Consider the following 19,902-nt stretch of genomic DNA (forward strand, 5'->3'; position numbering starts at 1 on the left):
AGGCCACAGCAGTTCCTGTGTTTTTCAAGGCTGTAGTTTGTGGTGTTGTACTTCTCTTTTGCTTTTGTCTGTGTCATTATCGTACATGCATAATGTTCCTTTACCCTGCTAATGCACATCACTAACTCCTGTCATGGAAGGGCAGCTTTTCTTGCAGAATTTTCTTGATATTTGTGGATTGATGTACGTGCCGCCCAAAGATCTTTTTTCCTTCTTTCAAGAAGAAAAACTGTTCTTCAGAGCCACTGAGGACACTAAAGTCATATCGTCCTTATTGTCTCTATGCTAGTCATGCTAGTTGAGTGTACAAGCAGGCGAAACCATGCTGGTTAAGGCTTCACACATCCATGAAATGAAATACAACGGGACACCCGACAGCGTCTTCAGGCAAAAGTGTTTATAACTTTTCTGAACGGCTGCCATCTCTCTGATCTCTCTCCAGGATTTTGGTGGCCTTTGCATGTCTTTGTAGTCCTGACACAATTAATCCTACAAATAGGGATGAGGGCACACACACACACACACACACACACACACACACACACACACACACACACACACACACACACACAGAGTCTCTCCTCAAGTGCATTCATGGAGACACACTTGGTGTTACATACAAAAAATTAGGGAAGTAATTGTGTCAAGAACAAGAAAGGAGAGCAATAGAGAGAAAGTTGGGAACAGTTGTCCTGCATTACTGTGTTGAGGGGTTGGGCCTGACTAATGCACTGACTGTAGTCGAAAAAAGCCAAATTATTTTTCACTTGTTTCTTGAATAACATGTTTTTAATATTCTAGACTTGAGAAAATAGCCTGTTAATTTGTATGTTGAATGTTTTTTTAAGTTTTGTTGAGTGTTTCCAGTCCTGCTTGTGATCTGATTACTCTGAAATGATTGCATTTGAAGTAATGCCTTGGAACTCTACAATGCTGAAAACAACTGAATCCAAAAGAACCATTAAAATACCATTATTGGAAATGTCACTTGGAATTCACGGATTTTTCTCGCGTAATTAAGTCTCATTCTCTGGTAAAGACTCAGTGAAATGTTTCTTTGTGTTGGGTGAAGGCACTAATAAATCACTGAAATCCTCAAAACTGCTTTAAAGACTGCAGGAACTTCATATTGACGCACTTCATGTGTTGTGTGTAATGCCTCACTAACACAGTGTGCCGGTTTCTAGTGATTACTGTGTTGCAGAGAGCCAGGAACAAACATTCAGTGACAGGATGAAATCTTCTGTTTACCTGATGTTCTGTGCAACTAAAGGAATAGTTTCAATGAATCAAAAGCAGGGGCTCAAATATGAAGTGATGTAACTTTGGCTGAGTGAGAGCGCAGGCACTGTCTGTGTCTGTGTGTGTGTTGATGGCAGATACTTCCATGGCTGCTGTAACTGGGAGTGACATTCTCCAGCGAGGAAAATGTATCAGTCTAATTAGCACTCTGTTTGAAATGCATCATTTGTGGACTGACGATGGAACAGCGTGGCAGTCAGTGGCTCTTTGGTGAGCGTGTGAACGTCTGGCCGAACAGTAGGTGTGTGTCTGCGTGTGAAGAAAGAGTCTGTGTATGTAATAAAGCACATTATTTGTGTGGAGGCGTCCGGTAGGCCGCTCGTGATGCAAACTGCCGAGGGTGCACCTTTGTGCGACCAACAGCCATTACACAACTCTGTTTCTCTCCGTTATGTAAATAATTGATCTAGTCACGTAATATTCCTGAAGGTTGTGGCATTCAGAGGAAAACAAACACATTTCTCTTGTTTTTTACACAGCGCGCTCATGTCAGGCTTTCTCCTCCCCCCTTCCCTTCCTCTTTTCCTGCAGCATGCGTCAGTGGGCTACCAGGGTCCCTGAATCGCTCAGTCAGCTCCTTTCCTCTTGAAAAAGCACTTTTCATCTCTTATTGGTTTGTGTGTTGCTTTTTTGCCTCTGCTTTGAAAAGTTTGCTGTCCCAGAAGAAGGAGGAGGAGGAGGAGGAGGAGAAGAAGGAGGAGTAGGGGGTAACTAACGGGACCGGCGACTGGCCTGTTCTGAGCGGTGCTGTGCTGTACTCTGCAGCCTACCTGCACACATTTTGCCTGCAGTCGCTATTTAAGGAGAGGGAAATGCTATTAATATCTTTCTACTGTTTCCACCTTTCTCCTCTCTTTCTCCTCTCCCTCCCTTCTCTGCTCACGACGCTCACACTCCTCCCTCTCACTCTCTGTTAACTCTCTTTCCTCCTCTTCAGACAGGGCTCAATAGTTCCCCTCTTTATGGCTTGTTTGTTAGCTGCTGTTAGCGTTGTGTAAGGGGGCATGTGTGTCACACTTTAGTAAACACAGTTAAGGTGTGGAGTGCTGCATTTCCAAGGTGATGTTGGACATGGGTTCATCCATGTCTGTCAGCCTCACCTACAAATAAATCTCATGTTGTAATTTAGCTTTTTTGGGCACGTTTGTTTTAGCGGGTCTATATGTTTACCTGTGTATGTCCTTGCGAAGGTGTCACTGCAAGTGTGTGTTCAATAATTGGTCCGTGTGTGTGTTCTCCTTTTGTTTGTGTGTTTGTTCACCTGCTGCATATGCTTAGATTGCAGGTCAATTCCTGAAAGCCATCGTCAGAGCCTCATCGATCAGGGCTGGCGCCTCACATACATATACACGTGCGCTCACATGTACAGGTGCACGTATAGTGACACGACCCGGGTCCCCTTCTCTCACTGCACGCCATCGTTCCAGGCGGCTGATTCTTTCCCTTTGACTTGTCAACCATCTGTCTTCCCATCTTTCTACCTCACTTTCATCTTTTCCCCTGCACCTTCCATCTCCCTCCCCCTCCTCGGTTACTTGTAACTGATAGCTGCTTTATCATCCAGAGGTGATTGAATCAAAGTGTATTCTCCTGCAGTCCAGCACTGCTTCTCTCTTGCCAGGCATGATGACTGGCATGGAGAGCTAACCTCATAAACACAAACAGAAACACACACACACACAAACAAACGCACAGTCGTGTTTCCATCACTTTGGGGACATTACATAGACTTGCATTCATTTCCTGGAGACTTACCATGACATGCCAATATTGCCTAACACTAACCTTAAGTCCTCCCCCTAAAATTTAATGATTTACATTACGGACGAGTCCCCACAGTGTGACTGTGTAAACAGATTTATAGTGTGAGGAATACGTGGCCACACACACACACACACACACACACACACACACACACACCCACAAACACACACACGTTTATCGCACTGGTTATGCCTATTCATCTCACTGCAATATTTTGACAGTAATGTGAGATCTTGGTTTTCACATATGTATGCTTACAGGAAGAGAGCAGTGAAAGCACCCTGCCTCGCTTCCATTAAAAGCAATCTGGTTGCCCTGTAGGCTGCTGTACACTTCTTCGTTGTCTGCCCCACCAGCAGCCCAATGGCCCTCTGGAGCTTTGCAGGCCGTGAGCCAAATTGTATGCACTTTATACATACAGAGGCTTGTGGTGTGTAACAGTGATCGGTTAGAGTTTCAGGGAAGAGATAGTTTACCTGGGATGTAAATGAATAGAAATTGTATAGATCATCTTTCTTTCTTTCTTTCTTTCTTTCTTTCTTTCTTTCTCTCTTTCTTTCTTTCTGTGTCTTACTGTGCTTGCATTTTTGCTCGATTCTCCACAGTGTCCACGAGACAAATTGCACTCGGTCGGCTTTTGGAGAAAAGTCAGATATTCTGCGTATATAGCAGAGCATGCATTATTCTTTCGAAAAGTTCTGGAGCAATTACTAATGCCGACAGGCTTACAGTAAACCTGAGCGGCAGACTTTCATAAATTATTTTATTCATTATGTCATGATGCCGAGGATTGGCTATATGGCATGTGATGCATCTACACATTAACATGTCCATTTATAATGCGTATAATGAGTCAGGTTGTTACTCCAACTTGTCCTTGCTTCACCCCTGGTGGGATCACATGTCCAGGCTAGGGGAGACACTATCCTGTGTTGAACGTGTGGAGCACCGTGATCTTTACCTCTAAACCAATATTCATTGATTTATTTTATTGTCATGGCCATGAGAGCGATGTGTGCTCAGATATTTACTTTATCTCCTGTCTGAACCCTAAACTGGGACTCCTTTCCAGATGTCTTGGTTGAAATATTTCAATATGAAGACATTTTCTTGGGGCACGTCAGCACAGCACTCAGGGCTGAGCAGATTTCTTCCCTTATGTACCCATGAGACCATCCCTGCTGATTTGGTGGATTTTGTCTGATGCTTTGCTTTTAATTGACATTTCCCTGAAAGGTGGGAGGGATGGCGGATGGTGGGACTGGGGTGGATGGACAGACGGCGGTGGGGAAAGTGTGCCCTCAGCAGAAATGTGACTCTCTCTCCACATGGCCTCGAAGTCTCCTCATCTGTTTCATTTATTTATGTATTTATTTATGAGTGTATTTGGTCATTTATAAATTTATCTTTTCATTGGGGACAACAAAGCAGATAGGAGCAGGGGCGTCGTCGTGGCGGGCCTTCCCTGGTCATTTAACTCCACCCAACATGAGGAGCTGTAGCCACACTTACGATGAGGTGATCAAAGAGGGCATCTGTGGATTTCCTTTCATAAATTATGTAAAAGTCACTGCAGATGACTGTTTAAAACAGTGGGCTCAGAATCTTGTGCTCACAAGATTTTTGAGAGTTGTTGAATTAGGACAAATTTAATAAACTCTGCTAAACGCTTTATTTGCATATCGCACAGGGAAGAGCGAGTCCACAGCCATGCTAACGGCTCTGTGCTTTGGCACAGCAGTGCTTTGAGCTAAATGCTAAAGTCAGCATGCTAGCATGCTCACAATTACAATAACAGGTTAATGTTTAGTGTGTGATATATAATTTTTGCCATGTTCACCGTCCTGGTTTAGTGTGTTAGTGTGCTAACATTTGTCTATTAGCACCAAACACAAAGTTCAGCTCAGGCTGATGGAAGTGACACAAACCAAAGTATTGGACGAATTAAAAATTTGGACCTGATGATGCCACTAAAAGTCTAAAAGTCAAGGATCACCAAAGTTATTATAATTCATCCTGAGGAATACATGAATGTCTGAAGCAAATATGGCCATCCATTGAATAGTGATTTCACTCAAACTTCATAGCTCTCCGTTCAGTAGTTGCTGGGATATTGCCAGCATGGCTAATAAAAGTGATTATTATTATTCATATTCATATTATTTATGATTATTTATGTCATTAGTAACAACCTGTGGGCTTAGAGCTCAGAGACTGACTAACACAGTGTTGGTTCTGATCTTTTCATGGCGTTTGGGAGATGTAACAATAATAAAATATCCTTATCCCTTAAGTGCTAGAAATACCATATTAATTGTGTTATGCTCTCAGTGTTGCTTGGTCTTTAAACAACACAGGACACTGACATTTACTTGGAGGACTTCAGCGGTGACGGTGTAAGTGGTATTTTGCAGCCCTGTGTGAGTTTGGCAGATATTGTGAATCGAGGCCTGTCTGGTGCTTGTGGTCTGAATGAGATGAGGTTTGAGGAGTTTGTCACTCGACACCCAGCAGATTTCCACATCGTGATTATACAGACTGACTGCATAAACAGATATGGTGAGCTGTGTTGGCAGTAATTCACTGCAGTGTTTTGGAGTTACTGTATGTAAGGGATAGTATTATATTCATGTAAATGCAGAGTTGTTTTCCGAACTTATTTCTACGGGAATGTCGCGTCTGCATTTTGTAAAAGCCAGGCTGTCGCTCCGGCTATCTGTGCCTTGTTTCCTGTCATAAAACACAAGTCAATGAAAGAAACCACCTGAGATGCTGCCCCCGACTAATCTCGTCCTCATGGAAATACACAGTGCTTTGAGTTAATTGAGGTGAAAAAGACAGACAGTTTAGTCAGCACATTACTCAGTTGATGAACGACCAAAATGCATTGCAGAGAGTCATCTGGGGGAGTTTTTTTTCCTTTTTTTTTTTTTTGTCAAACTAACTCGCCGCGGCTGAAGCACAAACTCGTCTGCGCGCATGCATGACTGGGCTAAGAAATACACAGTAGTAATTTGGGGGTGTCTGTTTATTCACACTTGGTGTCCGGTGTCCTTCTAGCTGTCTAAGATCTACTTTGTCTTTGTATTTGTAGTGTCTCACCATCTGGAAACTGTGGCTGGGCAGGCAGACGGAACAAAAACAGTGAGAGATGTTGCTCATTCATTGACTCCTCGCGCATGTGATGACAAACCAGTGTTTTTGCAAGATGGAGGAAAGAGATGACAGATTCAGGCTTTTCAGATTCACTGTATGAGTCACTGCTGGCAGGTTTACGTGATGCACCCCCACATCCGTGTCAGATGGGCTGGACGGAGTTTTAAACAGTGGATAATGTTACAATTCAGTCTTTTACAGATGGATTACCAGTGTTTAAGTAGGATTTGGTAAAGGTTGCATTCCTTCTACGACCACTTGAAGTAGCAGAATCTGACATTTCAGCTGTTCATCCATAATTTGTATCAAACTATTTTTTACTTTGCCGCTAACTTGACAGTATCTAGTGCGCTCTCAGTGGCAACATGTGGCTTTACGGCGTTACAGCTGACTCTGACTGACAGTGAATTTACACAAAATCAGCATCACAACAGTCTGAAATGGGTCTCTGCTGTCACGTCCACTTCTGCTTTGCTATTTTCTGTTTCTCGTTAGCAGCTGTCCAACGCCGCTGTGTTGGTTTACTTTCCCCCATTTTTTAAAGCAGCTTTTCAACACGAGCGCTTAAAATGCATTTCATTTTACACACATTAGCCTGTTGATCGCATTACTAATTGAAGAGAAAGGCCGCCATTGTGTGAGACCATGAGAATTGGTTTAGTGTCCAACAAGTGTTCTCTAACTTTAGGGGCTCTGACATCTAGACCAGCTGGACCAGCAGCTGCCACCTGCCTAATCCTGCCTTGCTGTTCCCTATTTACATGGCACCCAGGGCAGGCGGTGCTGCCGTGTGCTCTCACTCTCTCTCTTTCCCTCTCAACTCTTTATTTTTTACCGAGCATGTTGTCATAGAATAATTCTGTGGTCCCAGATCACAGAGTGTATTTATATAGGTGCTCTGGTTGTTGTCACGGAGCCGCAGTAAAGGTGTCATACATGAGGAGTTTGATGGATAAAGCCAGCAAACATTTTGGGAATAACTGACACTACGGTATACGGTGTATTTTTAGGGGTCCGTTAGTGTTCTGACTAATGTAAAGCAGATTGTTGTAACTCTGTGACTGCTCCGTCATCCAGGCCGTTAAGGTCATCTCAGTGTGGTGAGCTCAGTTTGAACTTGACTCAGTGAGACAGTATGCTTTTACTTTTTAGCAGCACTTCTTTTGAGTGACATAAGAGGGTTTTTTTATGAAACAAAACATAAGAAAAGCAGAGCTTTATCTACGAAGTGACGCATTATTAACCATGGGTGATAAAATGTGCTTTGTTTCTCGTGGTTAATGATGTGACACTAAGTAGATAACGTGTACTTCAGAGTACAGTATTGGACATTTTAAAGCTTTATTGTCTGATATTTTTATAAGCCTTGTTTTTTTAATAGCTTCTTTGCTTTATATTGTTTCTTGAATGTTGTTTATTTTGTTCTCTTGATCTTAATGAGACTTCCTGACTTCCTTGCATAAAGTTACTGAAGCTAACCTGTGACGTTTACAGTAATAATAACTCCTCCGTCCCACTTCCCACCAGCTCCTGCGAGCTCCTACCACGAACATTAACGTATCATTAAATAATACAGATGATCTAATGACTGACAGGTAATGAAAATACAAAATGGGCGTTATTTCCTCACTTTCATCTGAAATCAGATTCAAGCTCTCTGCGCTCTGCTCGCTCCGCAGATCCTTTTAATCTTGCTGTCGGCAGTTCCACTGGAGCAACATCCAACAATAACTTCTTTCCACTGGTTAAGTGGGACACAGTGTCACATAAGTGCCAACATTTTTCTTTTCTGCAGCACATCATTTAAAACATAAATGTTTTTACTTTGAAGTTAAAGTTTATGCCTCTTCTGTAGTGAGGGACATTTTGTTTAAACAGCGACCAGTACTTGTGACCTGTCCTGAAAAAGATTTGACCATGAGGGAACTCACGTCTTTAAAAGAGGAACTGATATTGTGGATGTAATATCTGTATGTGAGAACTGAACTATGATCTTTAAATTGCATGTGGCAGCAGTGTTAGCAGAGATGCTTTTTTCAAGTGTGTTCCAGCAGAAGCAAACATCACATGCTCTCCTCTCTCTCATCTTAAACCCAAGTTCATAATAGAGATTGTCTAGTGGAGGCTTCTCACTTCTCTGTTGTTGATGTATAGATGGCCTGTTTATACGAACACGAGAGCACTTTGAACACGAGACACAATTTACTGGAATTTATGTTGTGTTTTATTCTGGAGTAGTTCTCAAACTGAAGTGGCCATTACTTCTGCGGGACGGTCATTTTTGTCCCAGCAAGAGCTGCAGGAAAGAAGTGGTAACATACGGTCTTACAGTGCAGAACGCGTTGCTTAACACTTTCACTGTCGAGAGGAGATCACTTAACACATCTGGAGATGCTGCCCATCATCCAGTCTGTGGGTATTTTTGCAGAATCAACGTCGTTGGAGTCAGTTTAACAGCACTTAGATGTATTTAGCATGAAACCACATGTTCAGGTTCACTGTGTTGAAAATAATTACTGTATGTTGTTACTTTTATTTCTTATATACTGTCATTTATTAACATAAAACTAAACTTGGTTCCATTACTCAGATTATTGTGCCAGTGACCATGTGTGACCTGGCCTCCTGTGCTTGTATTAAGTTATGGATCAACAAATCTTTTCCTGCTTATATACAGTTTTCTCTGTTGGTTGATCACTCAGAGAGAGAACAAAACACATTTTAATGAGTTTTTTTTTTTTTTTTTTTCAGTCAAGTAATGACTAATGGAACTCAAGAGTTACCCAAGGAGTGTTTTTATTTCTGGTGTGTGTATTTTGAAACTGTGTGATGTGTGTTTCAGTTACCTGCTGGTGTTCGGCTGCTTGGTCTTGTCTGTGTTCTCCACCATCCCCGACCACCAGAAGTTTGCCAACCAAAGCCTCTTCATCCTGGTAAGACCCCTCCACGCACATCTGATGACCACTTCAGCATCTGTTTTCGTGCCCTGTCCTTTTAAACACATCATCTCAGTTACTGCAGTGCGTGCGTATGTGCTTGCGTACGTGTTGACTTACTTGCCGGTGGAGGGACAGACAGCCATGTAAGCAGGTGGGAGGATTCAGGTGTTGTCGACTGTGCAGGAAATCACAGACGTGATCCACTAATCCTAATAGCTATCCCATAATCGCCACTCTCCTTAGTGCTCCAGCTGCTTTAGTGAAAGGTAATGGACACTCACTCTCTCCTTCTGGACCTGACTCGTCCTCCCCTCCCCTCCCTCTTCCCACCTTGCTCATCTTTACGTGTTATTTAATGGTCGGACTCCTGACTTTCACATTCCGTCTGTTCACTCTTTCAATCAATCAACCGGCCATTAGCAGACAATCAGCCATTAGTGGATTTTACTTACACGGACGTTTGCTCTAATGACAGATTGGTTCACTGCACCTTAAACTGCCCGTACAGTCTAGAAACCTGAAAGCAAGAAAGACAAAGAGATGGAGAGAGGAGTGACAGAGTGGCGTATTTATAGGATGTGACTGCTATGGTGGCACTTTCATAATTTTTAATCTTTTAACTGAATCTTTTATAGAATAAAAACGAAATAGATGTAACAGTTGTCACTTTGGAGCAGAGTTTATTGAATAGAGCATGTACATCATGAAGAATATACACATCAGTCATCAGTTTTTCCCACAGACTGAGGCATGATCATGATGGGATTCGTCACACATGACGAACTGTGCATGATGCTTTAGATAAACACTATAACTTTTCTCTGGAGAAATTGATGCACATGCTAACAGACAGATACACAATGGCTGCATTTAATGATTATAAGGAAAAAGCATTGAAACTGTTTTATTTGACTTTTGAAAGGAAAGAAAAATATATACTAGGTTCTTGGGTAGGTGATGGAAATTTTGTTTGTGTGATCTGTCAAACAGTACTCTCACTGACTGTGTGTGTGTGTGTGTGTGTGGTTTGTAGGAGTTTGTGATGATAGTGGTGTTTGGGTTGGAGTACTTCATCAGGATCTGGGCGGCTGGCTGTTGCTGCAGATACCGTGGATGGCAGGGACGGCTGAGATTTGCCAGGAAGCCCTTCTGTGTCTTAGGTTAGTGTGTGTGTGTGTGTGTGCCCGCATGTGTGTGAACAGTTCGCAAACCCACGTCAAACTCCTGTGTGAGCTCATGAGAAAATCTGAAATCTTATCTCCTCATAATGACAAACATCTTCATAGACTTCATAGTGTTCGTGGCATCGTTGGCGGTGATAGCAGCAGGGACGCAGGGCAACATCTTTGCCACGTCAGCCCTGCGCAGCATGCGCTTCCTGCAGATTTTGCGAATGGTTCGCATGGACCGACGGGGAGGCACCTGGAAACTACTGGGCTCAGTGGTTTACGCTCACAGCAAGGTGGGAATGCTGAATACAGTCCTCTTTTTGCACATGCTCTACTACAAAAATGAGTTGCATGAGTTGTGTAGACACTGAATAGGATAAAAAACTTAACTCTCAGTGTTGAGACATATGTGGTGAGTCAACGGATGGCCAGCTGTTACCTGATTATACCAACTACCCGCAAACTCCAAACTCCCCTTTAGCTGCTCATTTTTGCCAATTAGCTGTTGTGCTGACCCAAACACCTCACACCCACCGGTCGGCTGCACAACACAGTTAGACGGTGTTGATGATGAGGAATTGATGCATCGGCTGTCTAAGTGGAACCGTGCAGCCAAGCCAAAGTAGAAGCCAAATATGATGATGATGGGAGTTTAGCCAATAATGTTGATAGTGATACGGTAATGACAGCAGGGATTATGATGGTAAAGATGTTGCTGCTGCTGCTGACAGGTGTGATTGATGCCTACGTCTCTGTCTCTCTCTCAGGAGTTGATTACAGCCTGGTACATAGGTTTCCTGGTCCTGATCTTTGCCTCCTTCTTCGTCTACTTGGCAGAGAAAGACAGCAACGCAGACTTCATGACCTATGCAGACTCCCTCTGGTGGGGGACTGTGAGTACTACACAATGCACACATGCACACTGAGGCTGAAGAAGTGAGATTTTACTTATGTCAAAGTGTCTCATAAACAGGCGACATCGAAGAATAGTACATAAAATGAATAAAAAAACAGAGTAAATGCAGAGACAAATACAGCCTGTGAGCCCCATATTTAGCATTTTTTTTTTATCATATGGTGTGTGTGAGATCATCTGTATTTTTTCACCCACCCAGATTACTCTAACCACTATTGGCTATGGTGATAAGACCCCTCATACCTGGCAGGGGCGGCTCCTCGCTGCAGGTTTTGCTCTTCTGGGAGTCTCCTTCTTTGCCCTGCCTGCCGTGAGTCTCTCATCTGTTCACACACACACATATACATTTCCTCACAACCCCGTTAGTGGCTCCTCTTGTGACTTTGATTTGACCTCTGACCCTCAGGGAATTCTGGGGTCAGGCTTCGCCTTGAAGGTGCAAGAGCAGCACCGGCAGAAGCACTTTGAGAAGAGGAGGATGCCTGCTGCCAACCTGATACAGGTAATGACCACAGGGTTTCAGTATGCTGTTTGATAGATTCACTCTCAAGCCACAGTTAACTTTGACTTTGTTTGACTTTCTTCAGGCTGCATGGCGCCTCTACTCTACAGACGCCAAACACTCCTATCTGACAGCTACGTGGTACTTCTATGACAGCATGTTGCCATCATTCAGGTAGGCTCTCCCATCTGCCTCCACGTTCAGCTCTGACTGGATTCAACCATCACAAATCTTTGGTTGTCTTTGCTTCTTTGTTTGAAGTGTTGTAATACACGCAGACAGAGATCTGAGAGCTGCATCACAAAATAGTGAATCGTGTACAATAATTAGTGATACTTTGTTTTGTTCCTGCTCATACATTCATATTCATGTAAATAAGACACAGCACATGCCACAAATGCAACCTTTTGTCCATCAAGAACCCTTTTTAGTTACATTTGTGCAGTGGTGGCTTTAAATAAAGAGGATTAGTAAATTATTATTTTGGATTCAATTTGGGCCAAGCCCTTTCAAAAGCTTCTGCCACCGCTATTCAATCACATTTGCATTACTTTTGTTCTACGCAGTGGTTTCTTATATTTTGCATTTACAGAATGCATTAATTTGACTAATTTTGATTTGCTTGAAAGGAGGGGAACATAAGAAACTCAAACAGAGACATCTCTTTGACACTGACATCAAGTCAAAACTTTTCAACATCTTAAAGGTCCAGTGTGTAGGATTTAGGCGGATCCCTGTTCCCTGTTACACCGCCATGTTTCTACAGTAGCTGAGAATGGACAAAGCAAACACTGGCTCTAGAGAGCACCTTTAGCTGGTGTGGAGAGGCGTATCCAGTTGGTTGCAATCTGCAACCTCACCACTAGCTGCCACTAAATCCTACACACTGGACCTTTAAATGACAATTTTCACTTACCTCATTTCTCTCAAGTGTCCCTCTTCTTTTGAGCTTTTGGACCATTGATTTGGCCTTTTTGTGAGTTTTTCATATTTTGTTGTTTTTTGTTCATTCGTCATGTGTTTTTTTGTGTTTATTTGTGCACGTGGGGTGTCAGAGAACTGACGCTACTGTTCAGTCACCTCCAGCGACAGCGTAGCACCAAGAAGGTTCTCCACAACTCCTACCACACGCTGCTGTCTGGGCTGTGGCCCTACAGCTCCCCCTATCTGTCGGGGGACAGGTATGCACCCCGCCACCTCACACAGCCTCACAGCACACCCAGACAGGTGGCTGAAAGTCTACCTAAACTCACACACAGACACCCAATCAAAACAGTAACAACATAGGACAATACATTCAACAGGTGTACAAAGAAAATCAAAGTTGATTGCTGCTGGAGCTTTCTGCATGGATGTGTTGTTTATCTAACAATGTGTCACTAATGCTGAAGTGAGACCACTGTGTTGCAGGCCCCCCTGCTTCTCCGCATCTTTGTCTGCTTAGCTCATAGTCTTGCCATCTCCACCGCCTCCCACTGTTCACTTACTGGTTGCCTCTTCCTGTCTTCCTCTTTCTTTCCCTATATTCCATCGTATCTTTTCCATGCTGTCCGTCCTCCATCCTTCATCTGTTCTCAGGAGGGCAGAAGTTCCATGCAGGTTTGTTCTTCAAGTCAAGAGCTGTGCTTGTTGATTAAAGGGTATCTGTAGTTGGAGCAGGTTTGCTGCAGTAGATTCATAACTTCTTTAGCGTAAACAGGGTACTGAAGGGACTCATGGACTTATGCATGCATTAGATGAGAGATCAGTGTACCTGAATAACAGATGTTTTGCTGGTAGAAATGATGTGTTTGATGTGAGGACCTGCTGTCCCACCATGATGTCTAATGGGCTGTCTTGATGAATATACTCAGGTGAAACCTACTACCTTTGCATGATCCTTCGAAGACACCTCCTCACTTCTCACTATGTGTCTCTCCATAATCCAAAACTGCCTCTCAGAAGCACATTACCAGCTTCCAGTAAGGCAATAAGATCAGGGAAGGAACGGGCAATTTGGAATATTGAGACGTCACACCTCACCCCTCTGCCTCACCCTCTCTCCCTGGTTTTTCCTTGGCTACGTTTTATCCTCACGGGTTCACCATGCACCCGGGTTGTGTCCCAGGACTTCTGGTCTTCCTTCACCCTCCCCTCCTTTCTTCCATTCCTCTCTGCCCCTCACCCTCTCTCCCTCTGCCTTGTGTGTCTCCCCAGTCAGCTCCTTTCTAAAAAACGGGGTCTCTTCCGGATTCACGCTGGCCGCAAGCAGAGGTATCCACGGCAACAAGCCTGTGCACGGGACACGCCAAAGCATCACCGAATCAATAACACCACCCCTACTCCTCCTTTAACACGCACAACCTGCTCGCCTTGCCTGAAATACTCAAACATTTGTGGACTGTTTAGTTTGTCACACCAAGAAGAATTAGCTGAATGAAAACAGACTGTAGGAGCAGGTGCTATTATGATGGCATCTGTCTTATTTTCAACCATATCCTGCACTTACTGATTACACACTTTGAACAGACTCTACGCTCTGGTCCACAAATGCTTGAGTCAATCCTTTGCTGTGAGGAAATGCTGTGCTGTTAAGACTTATTCTGCTTGGTTTGGCTTGAAAGACGTGATAAACCATGTGTTGAAAGCACAACTGAAGTCCTCAATGGTTTATGACTGTGACAAAAAGACTTGTTTCTTTTTAGCCGATGTCAAGTGTTTCATCAGTCATCTCTGATGAAATGAGGAAATAACACACTCACGCAAAAATAAGCAACAACTTTCCCCAGAATTGGAGCCGAAGTCAAAAGAATTGCCCCGCTCTTGACTCGCTTTATGTTTTCAATTCAGCTGTTTGCCTCATTTGTAGGTCTTCTTGGAGAGAACGTTTAAATGATTCAGCATGCTTTTCCTATTGCACATTTGTCATAACCTTTGTACCAAATCAGTGTGTTTGTGCTGTATCTTTAAAAGGTTTAAAGTGCTCAAACGTTTCTGTTTGCATGCGATATTCCAATGTTTTGGAATTTGGCCCGAATGCGTCCACATCCCAACAGCATGCAAGAGTCTTTCACTCTATCTTCCCCATTTCCTCCAGTCTACCTGAAGCGTTTCAGCTCGCCAGTATGAAACGCTATTTCCACTAACATCCCTTAACTATTTAAATTTTAATTTAAATGGCACTCACAATGAAGAGTATATCATCGTAAAACTGTGGGAGTGAACGACTGGGCAGGAATTGCTCTGCAGTGCATGATTTTTGCATTGCCTTATGGATCCGTGACAGTGTGTAACATGTAAGTGGCTACAGAGAGGGAGTGGTCTCAAGAGCATGCTAGGAGTCAATCCGTGGGAGAGAATGGCTGCCAAATAGCTTTCCTGTAAACAGATGACCTCACATATCGGCCGGAGAGTACTTAATGAGACACGTTTTCTACGGCTGTGCTTTGAAGCCTGTATTTTGATGCTTATTCACTCTGCTGAAGGGATTAAGGAAGCATGTCTTTATTCTGATGGTGGGTGGGACATTTTCCGCCGTCCCAGCACTACTGCAAGTCTTGAATCAGGTTTCAGTCTGATTTTGCTGATTCAGGTGCTATGATAGGCACATTAAATGAGCAAATCCTCAGGGCAGAATGAGTTTTTAGCAATACTGAGTGGTCCCTGTGGTCAAGCTGCCTCCGTGACACGTCAGCTAGTCTGTCCTTCTCGAGACAAAATGTATATGTCTGCTTGTGTCCCTGTTTTGTGTGTTTGTTTGTGATTGTTCTGAAAGTCAGAGGCCATATTTTTTGTGTTAATTCACTATTACTAACAAACTCTTTTCTGACAAGCTCGAGCTGCCCTTCTGCTGCCTCCTTAAACTCCCAGGATATCACAGCTTAGTTTCCCACTAAGGTCAAAGGCATTGTGAACCCAGGGCCTGTCATGATCTGAAACTAAATACTGCACCTTCAGGTGTTTGACGATTTTATCTTCACTGTCAGCAGTAAAATTGGCTTCCGGGATCGGATCAGGATGAACAATTCCCGATCATCCCAAACTATTCGGAGCAAGGCGTCACCGCTGCCGCCGGGCTCCAGTGTCCGCCACTCTCCCAGCCAGGAGAACGTCCCCGAGGCCACAAGCCCGGGGAAGGTCCAGAAGAGCTGGAGCTTTAATGACCGCACACGCTTCCGCACCTCCCTCCGCCTCAAACCACGTCCACCCGCTGATGGTAGGCGGCACACAGATGTCCAGACAGTATTGGTTCATTCACACTCACAGTGATCGTTTCTGCATGATAACGTCTGTCCCTCTGTCTTGGCTCAGTGGAGGGAGTCGGGGAGGACAGCGTGGAAGATAAACCATATTGTGACGTGGCCATGGAGGAGGTGATCCCAGCAGTGAAGACGCTCATACGGGCTGTCAGGTGAGTCCTGCTATCAACAGTATGTTTCTTTTCTAATTGATCATACAGCTTTTTGTAATTGTGAGCCTTCACCTAACAAGGTGAGAGCTCCAGCTGCAGTAGCAGTTGTTAAAGTGAATTAAAAGCAGTCTCTTAAACCAAATAAATATACAGTACAACAGGTTTGTGGGGAGTGGATCCTCTTCTTGTGGTTTTTGAAAAACGTTTGCTGACTTGTGCTGAAACTCAAGAAATTTTTGCACCCCCCAAAAGGGATCACAATGACGTCTATTATTATGCTGAAATTTGTCTTTCATAACCCGTTATTACTGTTATAATGTTTAAGTGACTGTATATTTATTGACAAGTTCAGAAAAATGATACTGATATAATAATTTCAACAAATACTGAATGGAATAAGCAGAATGTAAATCTTTAAATAAGGGTTTATAACACACTATAATGTATTTGTAAGCAAATGTAAGTCTTAATTAATATATTTGTAACTCCTCCTGTGGCTGCCTATGAGTTGACGCTGGAGCATAAACAGTTAATGAATGAGAATATGGTGACACGCAGTTGTAATAATATAAAATACGTCTTCATAGGAGAAGATGTAATTAAAAACATTTTGTTCAAAACTACCTTTCCCATTACTGTAGTGGTAAAGGTAAAGTTATTGAAAAGCTATTACAAAGTCATCAGCCTCTTTTGGAGTCTGGATTTACATAGTCACGTTTAATATCCCCTTTGCAATTAAACTACATACAGCCACAGGATCTGGTTTACTTTTGAAACTCCTCCATAAACAGGTCACACGGTCTTCTTCTGAGATCCTCAGGATCCCTGAGGGGTATTTTTGAACCTAACATATTTCAGCTAAGTGCTAAAAAAAGGCTTCGTCAGGTTGAGTTAAATACAACACATTCATCAACAAGATATCACAACTCTGAATGTGCTCCACTAAACGATAGCGAGTGCCATTGTTGTTTTTGCAGTGTTTCAAAAATACACTGAAGACTCCTAAAGGTGCAAGCTGGAGCAGCTGTGTCTCTGGCCACTGATAGAATAAGGTCACTTAGGCCAGATGAACAACCGATGCATGTATTCAGACCCTGAGCTCTTCTCATGGCATTTTACGGCCTGCACTAATGGGCGAACAACAAGCCGCTCCTCCATTTAGGCGCTGGCGTGTGCAGATTCAGCTGACGGAGTAGAAATATCCACTTAGGAGAGGTAACTGAGCCCTCATGCAGGCAGGGTGAGTTCCCTCGTGTGACCTTGTCGCTCCGCTCATTCAGACTGGTCATGTGTAAGGTGGCGTGATAGGGTGGAATGTTAGAGAGCACACACACACACACACACACACACACACACACACACACACACTGTACAGCTGGAGGATCACAGTACATTACGACTGTACAGAGACAAGCGATATTGTTCAGTTTAGACAAGGACAACTGTAATAACAATTGATTAAAAGCATTGCTGATATTGATATTGATTGCTGTCATTGTGTCATCTCTTCCTGTAATTCATCGACTAGATGCTTTGATGTATTGTTACTGCTGTGTATCAGTGGTGGATGTCCTTACACGGTGTGTGCTTAAACACTTTTAATGAATGGGAACATCCCTCTTCACCTTAGAGTCATGAATAAGGCAAAAACACTGCACGTGTAAACTAGATGCACTCCCAATGCAGTGTGTGTGTGTGTGTGTGTGTGTGTGTGTGTGTGTGTGTGTGTGTGTGTGTGTGTGTGTGTGTGAGGAAATGCTCTGTTGGCAAAGCTATACCATAAGTGTAACAGTGTAACTGCACTGAGTTTTTCACTGATGGTGGCAGAAAAAACTACAACTGCGAGCAAACATCTGGTGTTGGCAGCCACGCTGGTCTCCAGAGAGGTTTGATGCGAGCGGATTAAAGTGACTGCTCCCTGATGTCGGCGCCGTTTCCCTCGCAGCATTTCTCATGGCAGCGTGACGTCTTTGAGCTTCCATATGCACTCTGTGGAACTCTTGAATGAAGTGGGTTTGTGCCTGGTAATAAGCAGCGTGTGTTGCGCCCAGCTGCTAAGATGCATAACCTATAATCACATTATTGTCTGTTTGGTTCCATCCAGGGATCTTTGTGTGTGTCACGCTGCCTTCTTGCGCCCTTTCATTCCTGTCTGTACTTTTCACTGTGCAATAAAGGCAATTTCATAAAGAAGTTATTAATTAGTGAAACAAATCAGCTCTCTGAACATGGCCCTGTGCTCACACTTAAGCTGAAGGTTTTTTACTTTGGTGATTTACAGCACATAGATACTTTCCGGTCTTGGGATGCAGCGTGATATATTGTTTGATATCGTTGTGCCACCGATAGGATATTATATGACCCCTCCTCGGGTTTGCACTTGACTCAGCAGATAGCTCTGACCTCAGCTGCTCTGTGCTGCAGACAACAGAAGAGAAGGAGTTCCTATAGATAGTGCAGGTGTGTAAACAGCAGGTGCTTCTCTCTCTCTCTCTCTCTCTCTCACACACACACACACACACACACACACACACATACACATATACACATACACACACGAGTCGTCTCATGATTGATGTCTATGAAACACAGAATTTTGCGGCAGTGCTGAGATTTCACTTTAGAGAGATGCAAGTGGTGTATGGCTGCTGGAATGAATGCGTACAGTGTTCCGCTTATGTGCAGAGGGATAGGTAGAGGGAGCAAGAGCAGAAGAAGAAGAAGAAGAAGACAGGAGGTGGAAGATGTTTAAATAAGCCCTGATGTCTCTCTGTGCTCTCTACTGTGACTCCCCTCATGCACAAATCCAATACTGCAAAAACACAAAATTTCTGCCTGTTTGCAGTCTTGGATGCAGCCCCTACTTTATTAAATGGATAGTTCAAACATGCTTACTGTTTGAATACACATGCTGTAGCTTGTGCATTAAATTTTGTTCACTTAGCAGGTCGGTAGTCTAACCTGGCGAAGAATCAGACTTGCCCCCTGCAGTGGCTCACCCTCGTTGGCCCACCAAGGATTTGTGTCAGCATAACAGTCATTTTTAGGGATCCACCTTTGCTGAATTGCAAAAGTATTTGCACTAGCTATGCAAGCATTTTGGGTGACACTTCCTGTCCCTCCAATTATTGCTGTGTTTTTACGTCTCCACTTCCCAGCATTAGGAAGGTATAATATCTTATAGAGAGCCGTGCCAGCTGCACTGTACCACAGCCAGTGACGTGCAACAGTACCTGGAAGTTTCTTGGGGGAGCAGTGGGGGCCACAGTCAAACCTGACCATGTATTATGAAAGCCATTTCATCCACTGAAAAAGAGAGTCAGCATTTTGAGGAGACCCTCGGAGGATCCAAATCAAAAGCCCCCACCCACTGTATCCCCAACCTTTTCTTTTACCCACACCTGAGACCCACCCTGGCAAAAAAAAAATCTGCATCTACCTGCAAAATAAGAAAAGACCGCCTGCAAAAATACCCCTAACACAGGAGTCATCAAGAAACATAGTGCTGCATGAGGGGGAAGAGTGCGCTGACGGCTGCTACGCCACCCGCTGTAGACCGCCGCTCCTCCTCCTCCTCTCTTCTCCTTCCCTCACAGCCCCTTTTCTTCTTTGTTGCAGCACGGGTCACTCCACAAAACCACGTGCTGTATGTGGCTGCTGTAAATGCAAGGGCTGCACACCTCAACAAAGGTTACAGTAGTTATTTCAGAAACTGACCCCGCTCTCTAAGTTCAGATTCCACTTCACCCCCGCTCAGCCCACGT

General features: G+C 43.7%; 1 protein-coding gene across 1 annotated transcript in view; it reads left to right on the forward strand.

Annotated features, from left to right (window-relative positions):
• kcnq4 (potassium voltage-gated channel subfamily Q member 4) overlaps positions 1-19,902 on the forward strand; it is a 41,882-nt gene that overhangs the window by 18,088 nt on the left and 3,892 nt on the right. The window contains exons 2-11 of the mRNA XM_076754610.1: positions 9,065-9,155; positions 10,195-10,321; positions 10,448-10,623; positions 11,098-11,223; positions 11,446-11,556; positions 11,653-11,748; positions 11,834-11,922; positions 12,804-12,929; positions 15,714-15,943; positions 16,039-16,138. Coding sequence (XP_076610725.1) covers positions 9,065-9,155; positions 10,195-10,321; positions 10,448-10,623; positions 11,098-11,223; positions 11,446-11,556; positions 11,653-11,748; positions 11,834-11,922; positions 12,804-12,929; positions 15,714-15,943; positions 16,039-16,138 — 1,272 coding nt within the window. The remainder of the gene's footprint in view (positions 1-9,064; positions 9,156-10,194; positions 10,322-10,447; positions 10,624-11,097; positions 11,224-11,445; positions 11,557-11,652; positions 11,749-11,833; positions 11,923-12,803; positions 12,930-15,713; positions 15,944-16,038; positions 16,139-19,902) is intronic.

The sequence above is a fragment of the Chaetodon auriga genome, chromosome 17, assembly GCF_051107435.1.
Source record: "Chaetodon auriga isolate fChaAug3 chromosome 17, fChaAug3.hap1, whole genome shotgun sequence".
Taxonomy (NCBI): Eukaryota; Metazoa; Chordata; class Actinopteri; order Chaetodontiformes; family Chaetodontidae; genus Chaetodon; species Chaetodon auriga.